Below are 22,857 nucleotides of genomic sequence, written 5' to 3' on the forward strand. Positions count from 1 at the left end.
GTCTCATGCTACCACTAGAGTGAAAGCACCGCCAGCATTCAAAAGTGACCAAAACATCAGCCAGGAAGCATAGGAACTGAGAAGTGGTCTGTGGTCACCACCTGCAGAACCACTCCTTTATTGGGGGTGTCTTGCTAATTGCCTATAATTTCCACCTGTTGTCTATTCCATTTGCACAACAGCATGTGAAATTTATTGTCAATCAGTGTTGCTTCCTAAGTGGACAGTTTGATTTCACAGAAGTGTGATTGACTTGGAGTTACATTGTGTTGTTTAAGTGTTCCCTTTATTTTTTTGAGCAGTGTATAATGAACAATAGAAGGTTTATAGTTGTATCCATTAAAGTTTCATAATCAAAACAAAATAAAATTGTATAGTATTTAATCTGATTTTAGACATCAGGTCAACAGCTGAAAACTAAAACAAAAGTACATCTATTTTGTTAATGATTTCATATAAACAATAGGATTTCATTTGGCATAAACAAAAACCTAAATTCTCAGGTCAAAAAGATAAGTCAGAACACAGCCTCTCTATTCTCTCATGTGATTTCAGGTCTTCTGACTGGGAAAATGTCTTTCCACACTGAGAGCAGTGGTATGTCTTCTCCTCCTGTGTATGCATTATTGCATGCTTATTCAGATGTCTTAAATTGATAAAACTCATTCCACACTGGGAGCATTGGTAGGGCTTTTCTTGTGTGTGTGTTGTCTCATGCTCTTTTAGGGTCCCTAACTGGGTAAAACGCTTTCCACACTGGGAACATTGGAAAGGCTTTTCCCCTGTGTGTATCCTCTCATGCGCCTTCAGGCTCCCTAAGCAGGTAAGACGCTTTCCACACGGGGAACATTGGAAAGGCTTTTCCCCTGTGTGTATCCTCTCATGCGCCTTCAGGCTCCTTAAGTGGGTAAGACGCTTTCCACACTGGGAACATTGGAAAGGCTTTTCCCCTGTGTGTATCCTCTCATGTTGCTTTAGGCTCCCTAACCAGGCGAAACTCTTTCCACACTGGGAACAGTTGTATGGTTTCTCTCCAGAGTGTATTCTCTTATGCTCCCTCAGGTTTCCTAACAAAGTAAAACTCTTTCCACACTGGGAACATTGGAAAGGCCTTTCTCCTGTGTGTATCCTCTCATGCCGTTTTAGGTCCCATGATAGGGAAAATCTCTTTTCACATTGGGAGCATTGGTGTTGTCTCGCTGGTTTGGGTGTCACTGGGTCTGGTCCCCCTGAAGGACTCTTTCCCCTGTCAGAGTGAGAGTCTGGTCCCTCTCCTGCCAAAGACAAACAGATTATTTAGTTAAATACTTAATAGAGACCTGAATAAAACTTCTACATGATAAAACTGGCTCCGGTTAAAGGAGGAGCCTGGTGAAGAGCTCCGGTCTGAGTAACTAACTGGCTGACGCTGCTCCCTCCGTGACGTCGCTGCTCCCTCCGTGACGTCGCTGCTCCCTCCGTGACGTCGCTGCTCCCTCCGTGACGTCGCTGCTCCCTCCGTGACGTCGCTGCTCCCTCCTTTTAAACTACTGCCCAGCCTTTCTGAACTGCCTGGCTGAACAACACCTTATCATCTGAAGCTGTGGTAGACCATCATCAAGACCTGCCAGATCTCTACATGTGTTTTGTTCGTTTTTACAGTCTGAGATTGTCTTTCAAATGAAAAGCATTGTATAAAATACATTATTATTACTACTACTATTGTTATACTACCAGGTTTAGTCCCCCAATCACCTCATGAATTTAAAAAAAGTACTACTCTGCCATTTTTTTATTTGTACCCCCCTTCAGTCCTTGATTTTCCCTCAATAAATCTATATGACGCACTGTCATTGTTACAATCTTAATTTCACTAACAGAACTGGCGTTACCCACTTTGAGGAGGGCATATCATTTACCCACTTTGAGGAGGGCATGTCATTTTATTGAATAGTTTCCCCCCGTCCCCCAGTCCATCTCCTGAAAATAGCCCCTGCTCCTCTCCTTCTCCTGACAGGTTAAAGACCATTATTGGGCTAACAGAGGCTCCTGTTATTCATTTTTTACATTTTAGTCATTTACATTTTATTCAGCGACTTACAGTAGTGAATGCATACATTTCATACAATTTCATACATTTCATACTTTTTTCCCCCTGTGCTGGCCCCCCGTGGGAATCGAACCCACAACCCTGGCGTTGCAAACACCATGCTCTACCAACTGAGCTTCAGGTAGTACTTACTGGTGGTAATCAATAGCTCCTCCCCTCCTCCTGACAGGTTAAAGGGACGTGACTAGTTGATAATCATCCCCAATCATTTCTTCCAAACTGAACCTAACCTCTATTCAGACGTAGAACAACGGATTAAATGACTGAGGTAAAGTATGGTGGGGGAGAAAGGGGGAGAACGGGTGAGTTGATGAGTGAGGGGAAAATAATTATTTAATCACCAATTGTGAATGAAGAACAGCAGTCCTATCAGTCTACTCTGGTCTACTTGGAGTCCACAGTGACAGTGTGTCTAACTTACTAAATCTGAACGAAAACTACTCGGATGGCGGGGAAGAAATGAATCAAGACATCTCTGATGATTATTCTTGGGGAGGCCCTCCACCTATAAAATGGATTGAACTTGGGGGAAAGACCCTCCACCAATAAGAATGGATTGAACTTGGGGGGGAAAGGCCCTCCACCAATAAAAATGGATTGAACATGGGGGGAAAGGCCCTCCACCAATAGAAATGGATGGAACATGGGGGGGAAAGCCCTCCACCAATAAAAATGGATTGAACATGGGGGAAAGGCCCTCCACCAATAAAAATGGATTGAACATGGGGGGAAAGGCCCTCCACCAATAAAAATGGATTGAACATGGGGGGGAAAGGCCCTCCACCAATAAAAATGGTTTGAACATGGGGGGGAAAGGCCCTCCACCAATAAAAATGGATTGAACATGGGGGGGAAAGGCCCTCCACCAATAGAAATGGATTGAACATGGGGGAAAGGCCCTCCACCAATAGAAATGGATTGAACATGGGGGGAAAGGCCCTCCACCAATAGAAATGGATTGAACATGGGGGGGGGGGGGAGGCCCTCCACCAATAAAAATGGATTGAACATGGGGGGAAAGGCCCTCCACCAATAGAAATGGATTGAACATGGGGGGAAAGGCCCTCCACCAATAGAAATGGATTGAACATGGGGGGGGGGGGAGGCCCTCCACCATAAAAATGGATTGAACATGGGGGGAAAGGCCCTCCACCAATAGAAATGGATTGAACATGGGGGGGAAAGGCCCTCCACCAATAGAAATGGATTGAACATGGGGGGGAAAGGCCCTCCACCAATAGAAATGGATTGAACATGGGGGAAAGGCCCTCCACCAATAAACATGGATGGAACATGGGGGAAAGGCCCTCCACCAATAAAAACGGATTGAACATGGGGGAAAGGCCCTCCACCAATAAAAATGGATTGAACATGGGGGGGAAAGGCCCTCCACCAATAGAAATGGATTGAACATGGGGGAAAGGCCCTCCACCAATAGAAATGGATGGAACATGGGGGGAAAGGCCCTCCACCAATAAAAATGGATTGAACATGGGGGGAAAGGCCCTCCACCAATAAAAATGGATTGAACATGGGGGGGGGGGGGCCCTCCACCAATAAAAATGGATGGAACATGGGGGGGAAAGGCCCTCCACCAATAAAAATGGATGGAACATGGGGGAAAGGCCCTCCACCAATAGAAATGGATTGAACATGGGGGGGGGGGGGGAGGCCCTCCACCAATAAAAATGGATTGAACATGGGGGAAAGGCCCTCCACCAATAGAAATGGCTTTAACATGGGGGGGAAAGGCCCTCCACCAATAGAAATGGATTGAACATGGGGGGAAAGGCCCTCCACCAATAGAAATGGCCCCCCTCCACCAATAGAAATGGATTGAACATGGGGGGAAAGGCCCTCCACCAATAAAAATGGATTGAACATGGGGGGAGGCCCTCCACCAATAAAAATGGATTGAACATGGGGGGGAAAGGCCCTCCACCAATAGAAATGGATTGAACATGGGGGGGAAAGGCCCTCCACCAATAAAAATGGATGGAACATGGGGGAAAGGCCCTCCACCAATAGAAATGGATTGAACATGGGGGAAAGGCCCTCCACCAATAGAAATGGATGGAACATGGGGGGGAAAAGCCCTCCACCAATAGAAATGGATTGAACATGGGGGGGAAAGGCCCACCACCAATAGAAATGGATTGAACATGGGGGGGAAAAGCCCTCCAACAATAGAAATGGTTTGAACATGGGGGGAAAGGCCCACCACCAATAGAAATGGATGGAACATGGGGGGAAAGGCCCTCCACCAATAGAAATGGATTGAACATGGGGGGAAAGGATCAGAAAACCAGTCAGTATCTGGTGTGTCCACCATTTTCCTCATGCAGCGTGACATTTTTTATATGAATAAAAGCTTGCTAGAATGACCAAAGTCAGCATTTTGACATGTCCCTCCGTCCAACATGTATCACTTCCAGGATCATATTAACCCACTTAATCCCCCCCCAAAATGCTGTAAATTTCACCATAATTGTAAAGCCCAAAAGTTTTAATTGCTACCTTTATAGGGTTACTGTTCCCACATGGCCATATTTCCATGTTACAGCATGTTTGAGGAAAACAGATGGAAGACAGATGATAGACAGAGGCATACCTGGGCTAATTAGCTATCAGCGACTCCTAACACCTGTGTGTTAACGGAATACGGACGCCACAAAGGTGTTGTCGCTGAAAAACACTGTCGGCTGCAACTGTGTTAAAACCAGTTAGAACAGTGTGCAGTAAGAGTATATTTGTGAAATTATTTTTGATGTGATATGAAAGTAGAGAGATTTAGGTTTCTGGAACCGTACCACAATTGAGAATCGATTCACATTTAGATGTAGTATTTGTCTGTTTTGGAGCCAGTTCGCCTCACAGCAGAACATGTCTGGTCCTTGGACTATATTGAGTAACGTCAGGCTTCTTTCGTCCATTATTGGTCTAAAAGAGGTTGTGATCCTGTTATTAAGATAGTACTTACTGGTCTCAATCAGATCTTCTGTCTCCTCCTCGTCTTCTTCTTTCAATGTGACAGTCATCTCCCCCTCCTCCCCTGCATCCTCCTCTTGCTCTTCCTCCTCCTCTTTCACTCTGAACGCGTCTTCCTCTTCTTTCACAGTAACGTCTTCCTCTTCTTCTTTCACGGGAACAGCCTCAACCTCTACTTGTTTTTTAACTGTGACATCCTCCTCTTCTTTCTCCTCTTTCACGACAATGTTCAGCCATATACCCTCTGGAGCCTTATTCTCCGTCCAGCAGACCGCTTCTTCTTCAGCAGGAGGAGAGTAGCTTAGTGAGCTCATGGTCGGGGATGTTAGCTAGCTAGCATTAGCGACTAGCCTAGTGCTAGGCTAACTTATCAAGCCAGGTAACTGACTAACAATGTACATATAACATTAAATAAGGTAACTAGCTAAACGACAAAATTGTGTTTAAAACACTGAGACAGTCTAAAGAGCTTCAATGTTTCGGTTATGTTTGCTAGAAAGCTACCGAGGTGTCTGACTAGCTGCTGTTGTTGTTGAAGAAACGTCCCGTCCACTAGATTATACGTCACAATGACAGCATCGCCTGAAAGACGCTCATCGCCATCTGCTGACTGGAGTTGGTAACGCAGTTGAGAGAAAAGTGCATTTTATTTCATTTAAAACACTTTCCATCTGCTACGTATCTGACTGCATTTAAGGAAATGTCATATTAATTCTGTCAAAGAAACAATCTATACCGTGGTTTAACAGGGATCAACGTTCTATGAAAGCAGCTGGGAGCAAACTGGAGAAACGCTAGAGGAAAACAAGGCGAACTGTATATACATATGAAGTGTGTACAACAGTATGTAAGCATTATTAAAGCAACCAGTGATTCCATGTCTATGTACATAGGACAGCAGCCTTGAAGGTGCAGGGTTGAGTACCGGGCGGTAGCCAGCTAGTGACAGTGACAGGGCAGGGTACTGGGTGGAGGCCGGCTAGTGATGGCTATTTAACAGTCTGACGGCCTTGAGATAGAAGCTGTTTGGTGCAGTTGCTGTACCAGGTGGTGATACAGACTGACAGGATGCTCTCAATTGCATATCTGTATAAGTTTGTGAGGGTCTTAGGGGCCAAGCCTCCTGAGGTTGAAGAGGAACTGTTGCTCCTTCTTCACCACACTGTGTGGATGGACCATGTTCAGATTGTCAGGGATGTGTACGCCGAGGAACTTGAAGCTTTTCACCTTCTCCACTGCGGCTGGTCTCCTGAAGTCCACGATCAGCTCCTTTGTTTTTGTTGACGTTGAGGGAGGGGTTATTTTCTTGGCACCACTCCGCCAGGGCCCTCACCTCCTCCCTGTAGGCTGTTTCGTCATTGTTGGTAATCAGGCCATTCACTGTTGTGTCGTCTACAAACTTGATGATTGAGTTGGAGGTGTGGCCATGCAATCATGGATTCATTGTAAGACAAGAGGACCTTGTGCATTTCAGATAACATAACAACCCAATGTTTATATCCCAGGACAAATCAGCCAGCAACAGCAAGCTAACTAGCTAAATTGCCATGAATGCTTTTCGACCTGTCCCCAAATTCATGTACTTGGTTCAGAGTTCATTTTGATATTTCAACCTGCGTGTCCTGATCGCGTCTGGTATGGATGGACAAAATCAATATGCGCAGGTACATTTATTAGACCTAATGGATAAATAGACTAGTCAGTATAGGATACATATATTAGACCTAATGGATAAATAGACTAGTCAGTATAGGATACATATATTAGACCTAATGGATAAATAGACTAGTCAGTATAGGATACATGTATTAGACCTAATGGATAATAGACTAGTCAGTATAGGATACATGTATTAGACCTAATGGATAAATAGACTAGTCAGTATAGGATACATGTATTAGACCTACTGGATAATAGACTAGTCAGTATAGGATACATGTATTAGACCTAATGGATAATAGACTAGTCAGTATAGGATACATGTATTAGACCTAATGGATAAATAGTCTAGTCAGTATAGGATACATGTATTAGACCTAATGGATAATAGACTAGTCAGTATAGGATACATGTATTAGACCTAATGGATAAATAGACTAGTCAGTATAGGATACATGTATTAGACCTAATGGATAATAGACTAGTCAGTATAGGATACATGTATTAGACCTACTGGATAATAGACTAGTCAGTATAGGATACATGTATTAGACCTAATGGATAATAGACTAGTCAGTATAGGATACATGTATTAGACCTAATGGATAAATAGACTAGTCAGTATAGGATACATGTATTAGACCTAATGGATAAATAGACTAGTCAGTATAGGATACAATTATGGTAACTTATTATAGCCTAATATATTAGCTACCATGGAGCCATATTCTAATGAAATGTATTAGATCCATGGAGCCTAATTCTACTTTATTAGCTACCGTGGATCCTTATTCTAATATAATGAATTAGCTACCATGGTGCCTTATTCTAATGAATTAGCTACCATGGAGACTTATTCTATTTTAATGTATTAGCTGCCATGGAGCCTTATGCTATTTTAATGTATAAGCTTAAATGGAGCCTTATTCTATTCTAATGTATTAGCTACCATGGAGCCTTATTATATTCTAATGTATTAGCTACCATGGAGCCTTATTATATTTTAATGTATTAGCTGCCATGGAGCCTTATGCTATTTTAATGTATTAGCTACCATGGAGCCTTATTATATTCTATTGTATTAGCTACCATGGTGCCTTATTATATTCTATTGTATTAGCTACCATGGTGCCTTATTCTATTCTAATGTATTAGGTACCATGGAGCCTTATTATATTATAATGTATTAGCTACCACGGAGCCTTATTCTATTATAATGTATTAGCGACCATAGAGCCTAATTCTATTCTATTGTATTAGCTGCCATGGTGCCTTATTCTAATGTAATAGCTACCATGGAGCTTTATTCTAATGTATTAGCTACCATGGAGCCTTATTATATGCTAATGTATTAGCTACCATGGTGCCTTATTCTAATGTATTCTCTACCATGGAGCCTGATTATATTCTAATGTATTAGCTACCATGGAGCCTTATTATATTCTAATGTATTATCTACCATGGAGCCTTATTATATTCTAATGTATTAGCTACCATGGAGCCTTATTATATTCTATTGTATTAGCTACCATGGTGCCTTATTATATTCTAATGTATTATCTACCATGGAGCCTTATTATATTCTAATGTATTAGCTACCATGGAGCCTTATTATATGCTAATGTATTAGCTACCATGGAGCCTTATTATATTCTAATGTGTTATCTACCATGGAGCCTTATTATATTCTAATGTATTAGCTACCATGGAGCCTTATTATATTCTACTGTATTAGCTACCATGGAGCCTTATTATATGCTAATGTATTAGCTACCATGGAGCCTTATTATATTCTACTGTATTAGCTACCATGGAGCCTTATTATATTCTAATGTGTTATCTACCATGGAGCATTATTATATTCTAATGTATTAGCTACCATGGAGCCTTATTATATTCTACTGTATTAGCTACCATGGAGCCTTATTATATGCTAATGTATTAGCTACCATGGAGCCTTATTATATTCTACTGTATTAGCTACCATGGAGCCTTATTATATGCTAATGTATTAGCTACCATGGTGCCTTATTATATTCTAATGTATTAGCTACCATGGAGCCTTATTATATTGTAATGTATTAGCTACCATGGAGCCTTATTATATTCTAATGTATTAGCTACCATGGAGCCTTATTATATTCTACTGTATTAGCTACCATGGAGCCTTATTATATTCTAATGTATTAGCTACCATGGTGCCTTATTCTACTCTAATGTATTAGCTACCATGGAGCCTTATTATATTCTATTGTATTAGCTACCATGGAGCCTTATTATATGCTAATGTATTAGCTACCATGGAGCCTTATTATATTCTACTGTATTAGCTACCATGGAGCCTTATTATATGCTAATGTATTAGCTACCATGGTGCCTTATTATATTCTAATGTATTAGCTACCATGGAGCCTTATTATATTGTAATGTATTAGCTACCATGGAGCCTTATTATATTCTAATGTATTAGCTACCATGGAGCCTTATTATATTCTACTGTATTAGCTACCATGGAGCCTTATTCTATTCTAATGTATTAGCTACCATGGAGCCTTATTATATTCTAATGTATTAGCTACCATGGAGCCTTATTATATTCTAATGTATTAGCTACCATGGTGCCTTATTCTACTCTAATGTATTAGCTACCATGGAGCCTTATTCTATTCTAATGTATTAGCTACCATGGTGCCTTATTATATTCTAATGTATTAGCTACCATGGAGCCTTATTATATTCTAATGTATTAGCTACCATGGAGCCTTATTATATTCTAATGTATTAGCTACCATGGAGCCTTATTATATTCTAATGTATTAGCTACCATGGAGCCTTATTATATTCTAATGTATTAGCTACCATGGAGCCTTATTATATTCTAATGTATTAGCTACCATGGAGCCTTATTATATTCTAATGTATTAGCTACCATGGAGCCTTATTATATTCTAATGTATTAGCTACCATGGAGCCTTATTATATGCTAATGTATTAGCTACCATGGAGCCTTATTATATGCTAATGTATTAGCTACCATGGAGCCTTATTCAACAGTATTAGCTACCATGGAGCCTTATTATATTCTAATGTATTAGCTACCATGGAGCCTTATTATATTCTAATGTATTAGCTACCATGGAGCCTTATTATATTCTAATGTATTAGCTACCATGGACCCTTATTATATTCTAATGTATTAGCTACCATGGAGCCTTATTATATGCTAATGTATTAGCTACCATGGAGCCTTATTATATTCTAATGTATTAGCTACCATGGAGCCTTATTATATGCTAATGTATTAGCTACCATGGAGCCTTATTCAACAGTATTAGCTACCATGGAGCCTTATTATATTCTAATGTATTAGCTACCATGGAGCCTTATTATATTCTAATGTATTAGCTACCATGGAGCCTTATTATATTCTAATGTATTAGCTACCATGGAGCCTTATTATATTCTAATGTATTAGCTACCATGGAGCCTTATTATATTCTACTGTATTAGCTACCATGGAGCCTTATTATATTCTAATGTATTAGCTACCATGGAGCCTTATTATATTCTACTGTATTAGCTACCATGGAGCATTATTATATTCTAATGTATTAGCTACCATGGAGCCTTATTATATTGTAATGTATTAGCTACCATGGAGCCTTATTATATTCTAATGTATTAGCTACCATGGAGCCTTATTATATTCTACTGTATTAGCTACCATGGAGCCTTATTATATTCTAATGTATTAGCTACCATGGTGCCTTATTCTACTCTAATGTATTAGCTACCATGGAGCCTTATTATATTCTATTGTATTAGCTACCATGGAGCCTTATTATATGCTAATGTATTAGCTACCATGGAGCCTTATTATATTCTACTGTATTAGCTACCATGGAGCCTTATTATATGCTAATGTATTAGCTACCATGGTGCCTTATTATATTCTAATGTATTAGCTACCATGGAGCCTTATTATATTGTAATGTATTAGCTACCATGGAGCCTTATTATATTCTAATGTATTAGCTACCATGGAGCCTTATTATATTCTACTGTATTAGCTACCATGGAGCCTTATTCTATTCTAATGTATTAGCTACCATGGAGCCTTATTATATTCTAATGTATTAGCTACCATGGAGCCTTATTATATTCTAATGTATAAGCTACCATGGAGCCTTATTATATGCTAATGTATTAGCTACCATGGAGCCTTATTCAACAGTATTAGCTACCATGGAGCCTTATTATATTCTAATGTATTAGCTACCATGGAGCCTTATTATATTCTAATGTATTAGCTACCATGGAGCCTTATTATATTCTAATGTATTAGCTACCATGGACCCTTATTATATTCTAATGTATTAGCTACCATGGAGCCTTATTATATGCTAATGTATTAGCTACCATGGAGCCTTATTATATTCTAATGTATTAGCTACCATGGAGCCTTATTATATGCTAATGTATTAGCTACCATGGAGCCTTATTCAACAGTATTAGCTACCATGGAGCCTTATTATATTCTAATGTATTAGCTACCATGGAGCCTTATTATATTCTAATGTATTAGCTACCATGGAGCCTTATTATATTCTAATGTATTAGCTACCATGGAGCCTTATTATATTCTAATGTATTAGCTACCATGGAGCCTTATTATATTCTACTGTATTAGCTACCATGGAGCCTTATTATATTCTAATGTATTAGCTACCATGGAGCCTTATTATATTCTACTGTATTAGCTACCATGGAGCATTATTATATTCTAATGTATTAGCTACCATGGAGCCTTATTATATTCTAATGTATTAGCTACCATGGAGCCTTATTCTACTTTTTATTTTTCATTTCTTTCAAAAGTTTATTATATTGAGACTAACAAAGATACGTTTTTGCTAATCAATTAGTAAGAATTTAAAATAAACTTCACATCTACTACACATCTGTATTCAATCTAAACTAGCTCTATACTGCTTCTATATAGTGGTATAACATTGATGGGAACACTCATGTTTTTCATGTAAACAACTTATCAATGTTGTTATAAAAACGGCATCACATTTTCATTGTACTTTAGCTTGATGACTAGTAAACAAATTAACTAAATGCAACAAAAACGACTAAATTCAAGAGGTTTCAATGTTCAAAATAAAGAAATGCACATTCTATTAATCTATTCAATAATTTACATGGTGCAATATCTAAATCATGTAATACAATTCATTTAGTGAAAAACCAGATCACATCAAATTCAGGAGGTTTAAGGTTAGAATCAAGAAATGCAAACTCCATTCATCAACATTTAGCAATATCCCAAAAACAAAATGAACAATATTAGAGGGTTTGCAATGGATTAAATATTAGAGGGTATGCAATGGATTAAAGTTCATAATCAAAACACATTGTATAGTTTTTATCATCTCCAGATGAAAACTTAAACAAAAGTAGGTCTATTTGGTTAATGATTTCATGTTGTATAAACAAAAACCTAAATTCTCAGGTCAAAAACATAAGTCAGAACACAGCCTCTCTATTCTATGATGTGATTTCAGGTCCTCTGACTGGGAAAATGTCTTTCCACAATGAGAGCACTGGTAAGTGCATGCTTATTCAGATGTCTTAAATTGCTAAAACTATTTCCACACTGGGAACATTGGAAATGATTTCCCCTGTGTGCATCCTCTCATGCTTCTGCAGGCTCCTTAAGCGGGTAAAAATCTTTCCACACTGGGAACATTGGAAAGGATTTTCCCCTGTGTGTATCTTCTCATGCTTCTGCAGGCTCCTTAAACGGGTAAAATGCTTTTCACACTGGGAACATTGGAAAGGATTTTCCCTTGTGTGTACCCTCTCATGACTCTTCAGGTTCCTTAAGCGGATAAAACGCTGTTCACACTTGGAACATTGGAAAGGCTTTTCCCCTGTGTGTAGCCTCTCATGCTCCGTCAGGCTCATTAAGCGGGTAAAACGCTTTCCACAGTGGGAACATTGGAAAAGATTTTCCCCTGTATGTGTCCTCTCATGCTCCTTCAGGCTCCTTAAGCGGGCAAAATGCTTTCCACAGTGAGAACATTGGAAAGGCTTTTCCCCTGTGTGTGTCCTCTCATGCTGTTTTAGGGCCCATGATAGGGAGTGGTGTTGTCTCGCTGGTTTGTGTGTCACTGGGTCTGGTCCTCCTGAAGGACTCTTTCCGCTGTCAGAGTGAGAGTCTGGTCTCTCTCCTGCCAAAGAAAAACAGATTATTTAGTTAAATACTTAATAGAGACCTGAATAAAACTTCTACATGATAAAACTGGCTCCGGTTAAAGGAGGAGCCTGGTGAAGAGCTCCGGTCTGAGTAACTAACTGACTGACACTGCTCCCTCCGTGACGTCGCTGCTCCCTCCGTGACGTCGCTGCTCCCTCCGTGACGTCGCTGCTCCCTCCGTGACGTCGCTGCTCCCTCTGTGACATCGCTGCTCCCTCCTTTTAAACTACTGCCCAGCCTTTCTGAACTGCCTGGCTGAACAACACCTTATCATCTGAAGCTGTGGTAGACCATCATCAAGACCTGCCAGATCTCTACATGTGTTTTGTTAGTTTTTACAGTTTTTACAGTCTGAGATTGTCTTTGTAATGAAAAGTGTTGTATAAAATACATTATTGTTATTATTACTACTATTGTTATACTATCAGGTTTAGTCCCCCAATCACATCATGAATTTAAATAAAGTACTACTCTGCCATTTTTTTGTATTCATGCCCCTCTTCAGTCCTTGATTTTCCCTCAATAAATCTATATGATGCACTGTCATTGTTACAATCTTAATTTCACTAACAGAACTGGCGTTACCCACTTTTTGGAGGGCATGTCATTTTATTGAATAGTTCCCCCCCTGCCTGTCCGTCTCCAGACAATAGCGCCTGCTCCTCTCCTTCTCCTGACAGGTTAAAGTCCATTATTGGGCTAACAGAGGTTCCTGTTATTCAGGTAGTACTTACTGGTGGTAATCAATAGCTCCTCCCCTTCTCCTGACAGGTTAAAGTCCATTATTGGGCTAACAGAGGTTCCTGTTATTCAGGTAGTACTTACTGGTGGTAATCAATAGCTCCTCTCCTTCTCCTGACAGGTTAAAGTCCATTATTGGGCTAACAGAGGTTCCTGTTATTCAGGTAGTACTTACTGGTGGTAATCAATAGCTCCTCCCCTCCTCCTGACAGGTTAAAGGGACGTGACTAGTTGATAATCATCCCCAATCATTTCTTCCAAACTGAACCTAACCTCTATTCAGACGTAGAACAACGGATTAAATGACTGAGATAATGTATGGTGGGGGAGAAAGGGGGAGAACGGGTGAGTTGATGAGCGAGGGGAAGATAATTATTTAATCACCAATTGTGAATGAAGAACAGCAGTCCTATCAGTCTACTCTGGTCTACTTGGAGTCCACAGTGACAGTGTGTCTAACTTACCAAATCTGAACGAAAACTACTCGGATGGCGGGGAAGAAATTAATCAAGACATCTCTGATGATTATTCTTGGGGAGGCCCTCCACCTATAAAATGGTTTGAACATGGGGATGAAAGGCCCTCCACCTATAAAATGGTTTGAACATGGGGGAAAGACCCTCCACCAATAGAAATGGATTGAACTTGGGGGGGAAAGACCCTCCACCAATAGAAATGGATTGAACATGGGGGGAAAGGCCCTCCACCAATAAAATGGTTTGAACATGGGGGGGGAAAGGCCCTCCACCAATAGAAATGGTTTGAACATGGGGGGGAAAGGCCCTCCACCTATAAAATGGTTTGAACATGGGGGGAAGGCCCTCCACCAATAGAAATGGATTGAACATGGGGGGAAAGGCCCTCCACCAATAGAAATGGATTGAACATGGGGGGGGGGGGGCCTCCACCAATAAAAATGGATTGAACATGGGGGGAAAGGCCCTCCACCAATAAAAATGGATTGAACATGGGGGGGAAAGGCCCTCCACCAATAAAAATGGATGGAACATGGGGGAAAGGCCCTCCACCAATAAAAATGGATTGAACATGGGGGGAAAGGCCCTCCACCAATAAAAATGGATTGAACATGGGGGGGAAAGGCCCTCCACCAATAAAAATGGATTGAACATGGGGGGGAAAGGCCCTCCACCAATAAAAATGGATGGAACATGGGGGGAAAGGCCCTCCACCAATAAGAATGGATTGAACATGGGGGAAAAGGATCAGAAAACCAGTCAGTATCTGGTGTGACCACCATTTTCCTCATGCAGCGTGACATTTTTTATATGAATAAAAGCTTGCTAGAATGACCAAAGTCAGCATTTTGACATGTCCCTCCGTCCAACATGTATCACTTCCAGGATCATATTAACCCACTTAATCCCCCCCCAAAATGCTGTAAATTTCACCATAATTGTAAAGCCCAAAAGTTTTAATTGCTAACTTTATAGGGTTACTTTTCCCACATGGCCATATTTCCATGTTACAGCATGTTTGAGGAAAACAGATGGAAGACAGATGATAGACAGAGGCATACCTGGGCTAATTAGCTATCAGCGACTCCTAACACCTGTGTGTTAACGGAATACGGACGCCACAAAGGTGTTGTCGCTGAAAAACACTGTCGGCTGCAACTGTGTTAAAACCAGTTAGAACAGTGTGCAGTAAGAGTATATTTGTGAAATTATTTTTGATGTGATATGAAAGTAGAGAGATTTAGGTTTCTGGAACCGTACCACAATTGAGAATCGATTCACATTTAGATGTAGTATTTGTCTGTTTTGGAGCCAGTTCGCCTCACAGCAGAACATGTCTGGTCCTTGGACTATATTGAGTAACGTCAGGCTTCTTTCGTCCATTATTGGTCTAAAAGAGGTTGTGATCCTGTTATTAAGATAGTACTTACTGGTCTCAATCAGATCTTCTGTCTCCTCCTCGTCTTCTTCTTTCAATGTGACAGTCATCTCCCCCTCCTCCCCTGCATCCTCCTCCTCCTCTTTCACTCTGAACGCGTCTTCCTCTTCTTTCACAGTAACGTCTTCCTCTTCTTCTTTCACGGGAACAGCCTCAACCTCTACTTGTTTTTTAACTGTGACATCCTCCTCTTCTTTCTCCTCTTTCACGACAATGTTCAGCCATATACCCTCTGGAGCCTTATTCTCCGTCCAGCAGACCGCTTCTTCTTCAGCAGGAGGAGAGTAGCTTCGTGAGCTCATGGTCGGGGATGTTAGCTAGCTAGCATTAGCGACTAGCCTAGTGCTAGGCTAACTTATCAAGCCAGGTAACTGACTAACAATGTACATATAACATTAAATAAGGTAACTAGCTAAACGACAAAATTGTGTTTAAAACACTGAGACAGTCTAAAGAGCTTCAATGTTTCGGTTATGTTGGCGAGCAAGCTACCGAGGTGTCTGACTAGCTGTTGTTGTTGTTGAAGAAACGTCCCGTCCACTAGATTATACGTCACACAGCAGTAACGCCTGAAAGACGCTCATCGCCATCTGCTGACTGGAGTTGGTAACGCAGTTGAGAGAAAAGTGCATTTTATTTCATTTCAAACACGTATCTGACTGCATTTAATTAAGGAAATGTCATTTTAATTCTGTCAAACAATCTGCACCATGGTTTAACAGTGATCTACGTTCTATGAAAGCGGCTGGGAGCAAACTGGAGAATAGCTGGAGGAAAACAAAGCGAACAGTATATGCATATGAAGTGTGTACAACAGTATGTAAGCATTATTAAATTGACCAGTGATTCCATGTCTATGTAAATATGGCAGCAGCACACCGGGCGGCAGCCAGCTAGTGACAGTGACTAAGTTCAGTGTAGGGTACTGGGTGGAGGCCGGCCAGTGATGACTATTTAAAAGTCTGATGGCCTTGAGATAGAAGCTGTTTGGTGCAGTTGCTGTACCAGGTGGTGATACAGACTGACAGGATGCTCTCAATTGCATATCTGTATAAGTTTGTGAGGGTCTTAGGGGCCAAGCCTCCTGAGGTTGAAGAGGAACTGTTGCTCCTTCTTCACCACACTGTCTGTATGGACCATGTTCAGATTGTCAGGGATGTGTACGCCGAGGAACTTGAAGCTTTTCACCTTCTCCACTGCGGCTGGTCTACTGAAGTCCACGATCAGCTCCTTTGTTTTTGTTGATTTTGAGGGAGAGGTTATTTTCTTGGCACCACTCCGCCAGGGCCCTCACCTCCTCCTTGTAGGCTGTTTCGTCATTGTTGGTAATCAGGCCATTCACTGTTGTGTCGTCTACAAACTTGATGATTGAGTTGGAGGCGTGGCCATGCAATCATGGATTCATTGTAAGACAAGAGGACCTTGTGCATTTCAGATAACATAACAACCCAATGTCTATATCACAGGACAAATTAGCCAGCAACAGCAAGCTAACAAGCTAAATTGTCATGAATGCTTTTCGACCTGTCCCCAAATTCATGTACTTGGTTCAGAGTTCATTTTGATATTTCAACCTGCGTGTCCTGATCGCGTCTGGTATGGATGGACAAAATCAACATGCGCAGGTACATTTATTACACCTAATGGATAATAGACTAGTCAGTATAGGATACATATATTAGACCTAATGGATAAATAGACTAGTCAGTATAGGATACATGTATTAGACCTAATGGATAATAGACTAGTCAGTATAGGATACATGTATTAGACCTAATGGATAAATAGACTAGTCAGTATAGGATACATGTATTAGACCTAATGGATAAATAGACTAGTCAGTATAGGATACATGTATTAGACCTAATGGATAATAGACTAGTCAGTATAGGATACATTTATAGTAACTTATTCTATTCTAATGTATTAGCTACCATGGAGCCTTATTATATTCTAATGTATTAGCTACCATGGAGCCTTATTATATTCTACTGTATTAGCTACCATGGAGCCTTATTATATTCTATTGTATTAGCTACCATGGAGCCTTATTCTATTCTAATGTATTAGCTACCATGGAGCCTTATTCTATTCTAATGTATTAGCTACCATGGTGACTTATTATATTTTAATGTATTAGCTACCATGGAGCCTTATTATATTCCAATGTATTAGCTACCATGGAGCCTTATTATGTTCTAATGTATTAGCTACCATGGAGCCATATTCTATTCTAATGTATTAGCTACCATGGAGCCTTATTCTATTCTAATGTATTAGCTACCATGGAGCCTTATTATGTTCTAATGTATTAGCTACCATGGAGCCATATTCTATTCTAATGTATTAGCTACCATGGAGCCATATTATATTCTACTGTATTAGCTACCATGGAGCCTTATTATATTCTAATGTATTAGCTACCATGGAGCCTTATTATATTCTAATGTATTAGCTACCATGGAGCCATATTATATTCTACTGTATTAGCTACCATGGAGCCTTATTCAACAGTATTAGCTACCATGGAGCCTTATTCTACTATAATATATTAGCTGCCATGCTGCATTATTCTATTATAACGTATTAGCTTCCATGGAGCCTTATTATATTCTAATGTATTAGCTACCATGGAGCCTTATTATATTCTAATGTATTAGCTACCATGGAGCCATATTATATTCTACTGTATTAGCTACCATGGAGCCTTATTCAACAGTATTAGCTACCATGGAGCCTTATTCTACTATAATATATTAGCTGCCATGCTGCATTATTCTATTATAACGTATTAGCTTCCATGGAGCCTTATTATATTCTACTGTATTAGCTACCATGGAGCCTTATTCTATTCTAATGTATTAGCTACCATGGAGCCTTATTCTATTCTAATGTATTAGCTACCATGGAGCCTTATTATATTCTATTGTATTAGCTACCATGGTGACTTATTATATTTTAATGTATTAGCTACCATGGTGCCTTATTATATTCTAATGTATTAGCTACCATGGAGCCTTATTATATTCTAATGTAATAGCTACCATGGAGCCTTATTATATTCTAATGTATTAGCTACCATGGAGCCTTATTATATTCTAATGTAATAGCTACCATGGAGCCTTATTTTATTCTAATGTAATAGCTACCATGGAGCCTTATTATATTCTAATGTATTAGCTACCATGGAGCCTTATTATATTCTAATGTATTAGCTACCATGGAGCCTTATTACATTCTAATGTATTAGCTACCATGGTGCCTTATTATATTCTATTGTATTAGCTGCCATGGAGCCTTATTATATTCTAATGTATTAGCTACCATGGAGCCTTATTATATTCTAATGTATTAGCTACCATGGAGCCTTATTCAACAGTATTAGCTACCATGGAGCCTTATTATATTCTAATGTATTAGCTACCATGGAGCCTTATTCTATTCTAATGTATTAGCTACCATGGTGCCTTATTCTATTCTAATGTATTAGCTACCATTGAGCCTTATTATATTCTAATGTATTCTCTACCATGGAGCCTTATTATATTCTAATGTATTAGCTACCATGGAGCCTTATTCTATTCTAATGTATTAGCTACCATGGTGACTTATTATATTTTAATGTATTAGCTACCATGGAGCCTTATTATATTCCAATGTATTAGCTACCATGGAGCCTTATTATGTTCTAATGTATTAGCTACCATGGAGCCATATTCTATTCTAATGTATTAGCTACCATGGAGCCTTATTCTATTCTAATGTATTAGCTACCATGGAGCCTTATTATATTCCAATGTATTAGCTACCATGGAGCCTTATTATGTTCTAATGTATTAGCTACCATGGAGCCATATTCTATTCTAATGTATTAGCTACCATGGAGCCATATTATATTCTACTGTATTAGCTACCATTGAGCCTTATTATATTCTAATGTATTAGCTACCATGGAGCCTTATTATATTCTAATGTATTAGCTACCATGGAGCCTTATTATATTCTAATGTATTAGCTACCATGGAGCCTTATTATATTCTAATGTATTAGCTACCATGGAGCCATATTATATTCTACTGTATTAGCTACCATGGAGCCTTATTCAACAGTATTAGCTACCATGGAGCCTTATTCTACTATAATATATTAGCTGCCATGCTGCATTATTCTATTATAACGTATTAGCTTCAATGGAGCCTTATTATATTCTAATGTATTAGCTACCATGGAGCCTTATTATATTCTAATGTATTAGCTACCATGGAGCCATATTATATTCTACTGTATTAGCTACCATGGAGCCTTATTCAACAGTATTAGCTACCATGGAGCCTTATTCTACTATAATATATTAGCTGCCATGCTGCATTATTCTATTATAACGTATTAGCTTCCATGGAGCCTTATTATATTCTACTGTATTAGCTACCATGGAGCCTTATTCTATTCTAATGTATTAGCTACCATGGAGCCTTATTCTATTCTAATGTATTAGCTACCATGGAACCTTATTATATTCTATTGTATTAGCTACCATGGTGACTTATTAGATTTTAATGTATTAGCTACCATGGTGCCTTATTATATTCTAATGTATTAGCTACCATGGAGCCTTATTATATTCTAATGTAATAGCTACCATGGAGCCTTATTATATTCTAATGTATTAGCTACCATGGAGCCTTATTATATTCTAATGTAATAGCTACCATGGAGCCTTATTATATTCTAATGTAATAGCTACCATGGAGCCTTATTATATTCTAATGTATTAGCTACCATGGAGCCTTATTATATTCTAATGTATTAGCTACCATGGAGCCTTATTACATTCTAATGTATTAGCTACCATGGTGCCTTATTATATTCTATTGTATTAGCTGCCATGGAGCCTTATTATATTCTAATGTATTAGCTACCATGGAGCCTTATTATATTCTAATGTATTAGCTACCATGGAGCCTTATTCAACAGTATTAGCTACCATGGAGCCTTATTATATTCTAATATATTAGCTACCATGGAGCCTTATTCTATTCTAATGTATTAGCTACCATGGTGCCTTATTCTATTCTAATGTATTAGCTACCATGGAGCCTTATTATATTCTAATGTATTAGCTACCATGGAGCCTTATTATATTCTAATGTATTAGCTACCATGGAGCCTTATTCAACAGTATTAGCTACCATGGAGCCTTATTATATTCTAATGTATTAGCTACCATGGAGCCTTATTCTATTCTAATGTATTAGCTACCATGGAAACTTATTATATTCTAATGTATTAGCTACCATGGAGCCTTATTCAACAATATTAGCTACCATGGAGCCTTATTATATTCCAATGTATTAGCTACCATGGAGCCTTATTCTATTCTAATGTATTAGCTACCATGGAGCCTTATTCTATTCTAATGTATTAGCTACCATGGAGCCTTATTATATTCTAATGTATTAGCTACCATGGAGCCTTATTCTATTGTATTAGCTACCATGGAACCTTATTATATTCTAATGTATTAGCTACCATGGAGCCTTATTATATTCTAATGTATTAGCTACCATGGAGCCTTATTATATTCTAATGTATTAGCTACCATGGAGCCTTATTTTATTCTACTGTATTAGCTACCATGGAGCCTTATTCTATTCTAATGTATTAGCTACCATGGTGCCTTATTATATTCTAATGTATTAGCTACCATGGAGCCTTATTCTATTCTAATGTATTAGCTACCATGGAGCCTTATTACATTCTAATGTATTAGCTACCATGGAGCCTTATTCTATTGTATTAGCTACCATGGAACCTTATTATATTCTAATGTATTAGCTACCATGGAGCCTTATTATATTCTAATGTATTAGCTACCATGGAGCCTTATTATATTCTAATGTATTAGCTACCATGGAGCCTTATTTTATTCTACTGTATTAGCTACCATGGAGCCTTATTCTATTCTAATGTATTAGCTACCATGGAGCCTTATTCTATTGTATTAGCTACCATGGAACCTTATTATATTCTAATGTATTAGCTACCATGGAGCCTTATTTTATTCTACTGTATTAGCTACCATGGAGCCTTATTCTATTCTAATGTATTAGCTACCATGGTGCCTTATTATATTCTAATGTATTAGCTACCATGGAGCCTTATTATATTATAATGTATTAGCTACCATGGTGCCTTATTCTATTCTAATGTATTAGCTACCATGGAGCCTTATTATATTCTAATGTATTAGCTACCATGGAGCCTTATTATATTCTAATGTATTAGCTACCATGGAGCCTTATTATATTCTAATGTATTAGCTACCATGGAGCCTTATTATATTCTAATGTATTAGCTACCATGGAGCCTTATTATATTCTAATGTATTAGCTACCATGGAGCCTTATTATATTCTAATGTATTAGCTACCATGGAGCCTTATTCTATTCTAATGTGTTAGGTACCATGGAGCCTTATTATATTCTATTGTATTAGCTACCATGGAGCCTTATTATATTCTACTGTATTAGCTACCATGGAGCCTTATTATATTCTAATGTATTAGCTACCATGGAGCCTTATTATATTCTAATGTATTAGCTACCATGGAGCCTTATTCTATTTTAATGTATTAGCTACCATGGAGCCTTATTATATTCTAATGTATTAGCTACCATGGAGCCTTATTCTATTTTAATGTATTAGCTACCATGTATCCTTATTATATTCTAATGTATTAGCTACCATGGAGCCTTATTCTATTTTAATGTATTAGCTACCATGGAGCCTTATTATATTCTAATGTATTAGCTACCATGGTGCCTTATTCTATTCTAATGTATTAGCTACCATGGAGCCTTATTATATTCTACTGTATTAGCTACCCTGGAGCCTTATTATATTCTACTGTATTAGCTACCATGGAGCCTTATTATATTCTACTGTATTAGCTACCATGGAGCCTTATTATATTCTATTGTATTAGCTACCATGGAGCCTTATTATATTCTAATGTATTAGCTACCATGGAGCCTTATTATATTCTACTGTATTAGCTACCATGGAGCCTTATTATATTCTACTGTATTAGCTACCATGGAGCCTTATTATATTCTAATGTAATAGCTACCATGGAGCCTTATTATATTTTAATGTATTAGCTACCATGGAGCCTTATTATATTCTACTGTATTAGCTACCA

General features: G+C 38.8%; 2 protein-coding genes across 3 annotated transcripts; both read right to left on the minus strand.

Moving 5' to 3' along the window:
- Positions 1-267: 267 nt before the first annotated feature.
- Positions 268-5,625, minus strand: LOC115182239 (gastrula zinc finger protein XlCGF17.1-like). The gene is made up of 2 exons (XM_029743864.1): positions 5,070-5,625; positions 268-1,274 (listed from the first exon to the last, which is right to left on the minus strand). Exons 1-2 carry the CDS (start codon positions 5,389-5,391, stop codon positions 505-507), a joined length of 1,092 nt encoding a protein of 363 aa, XP_029599724.1. The 5' UTR covers positions 5,392-5,625; the 3' UTR covers positions 268-504.
- A 6,170-nt stretch (positions 5,626-11,795) lies between these two features.
- On the minus strand, positions 11,796-16,579 carry LOC115182240 (zinc finger protein 773-like). 2 transcript variants are annotated; one of them, XM_029743865.1, is made up of 2 exons: positions 15,649-16,579; positions 11,796-12,975 (listed from the first exon to the last, which is right to left on the minus strand). In XM_029743865.1, the coding sequence occupies exons 1-2, from the start codon at positions 15,956-15,958 to the stop codon at positions 12,374-12,376; spliced, it is 912 nt and encodes a 303-aa protein (XP_029599725.1). In that variant the 5' UTR covers positions 15,959-16,579; the 3' UTR covers positions 11,796-12,373. The 2 variants fall into 2 exon arrangements, with proteins under 2 accessions (XP_029599725.1, XP_029599726.1); XM_029743866.1 differs by lacking the exon at positions 11,796-12,975 and adding an exon at positions 13,228-14,048 and having other exon boundaries at positions 15,649-16,566.
- Between the last annotated feature and the right edge of the window lie 6,278 nt (positions 16,580-22,857).

The sequence above is a fragment of the Salmo trutta genome, unplaced genomic scaffold (assembly GCF_901001165.1).
Source record: "Salmo trutta unplaced genomic scaffold, fSalTru1.1, whole genome shotgun sequence".
Classification (NCBI taxonomy): Eukaryota; Metazoa; Chordata; class Actinopteri; order Salmoniformes; family Salmonidae; genus Salmo; species Salmo trutta.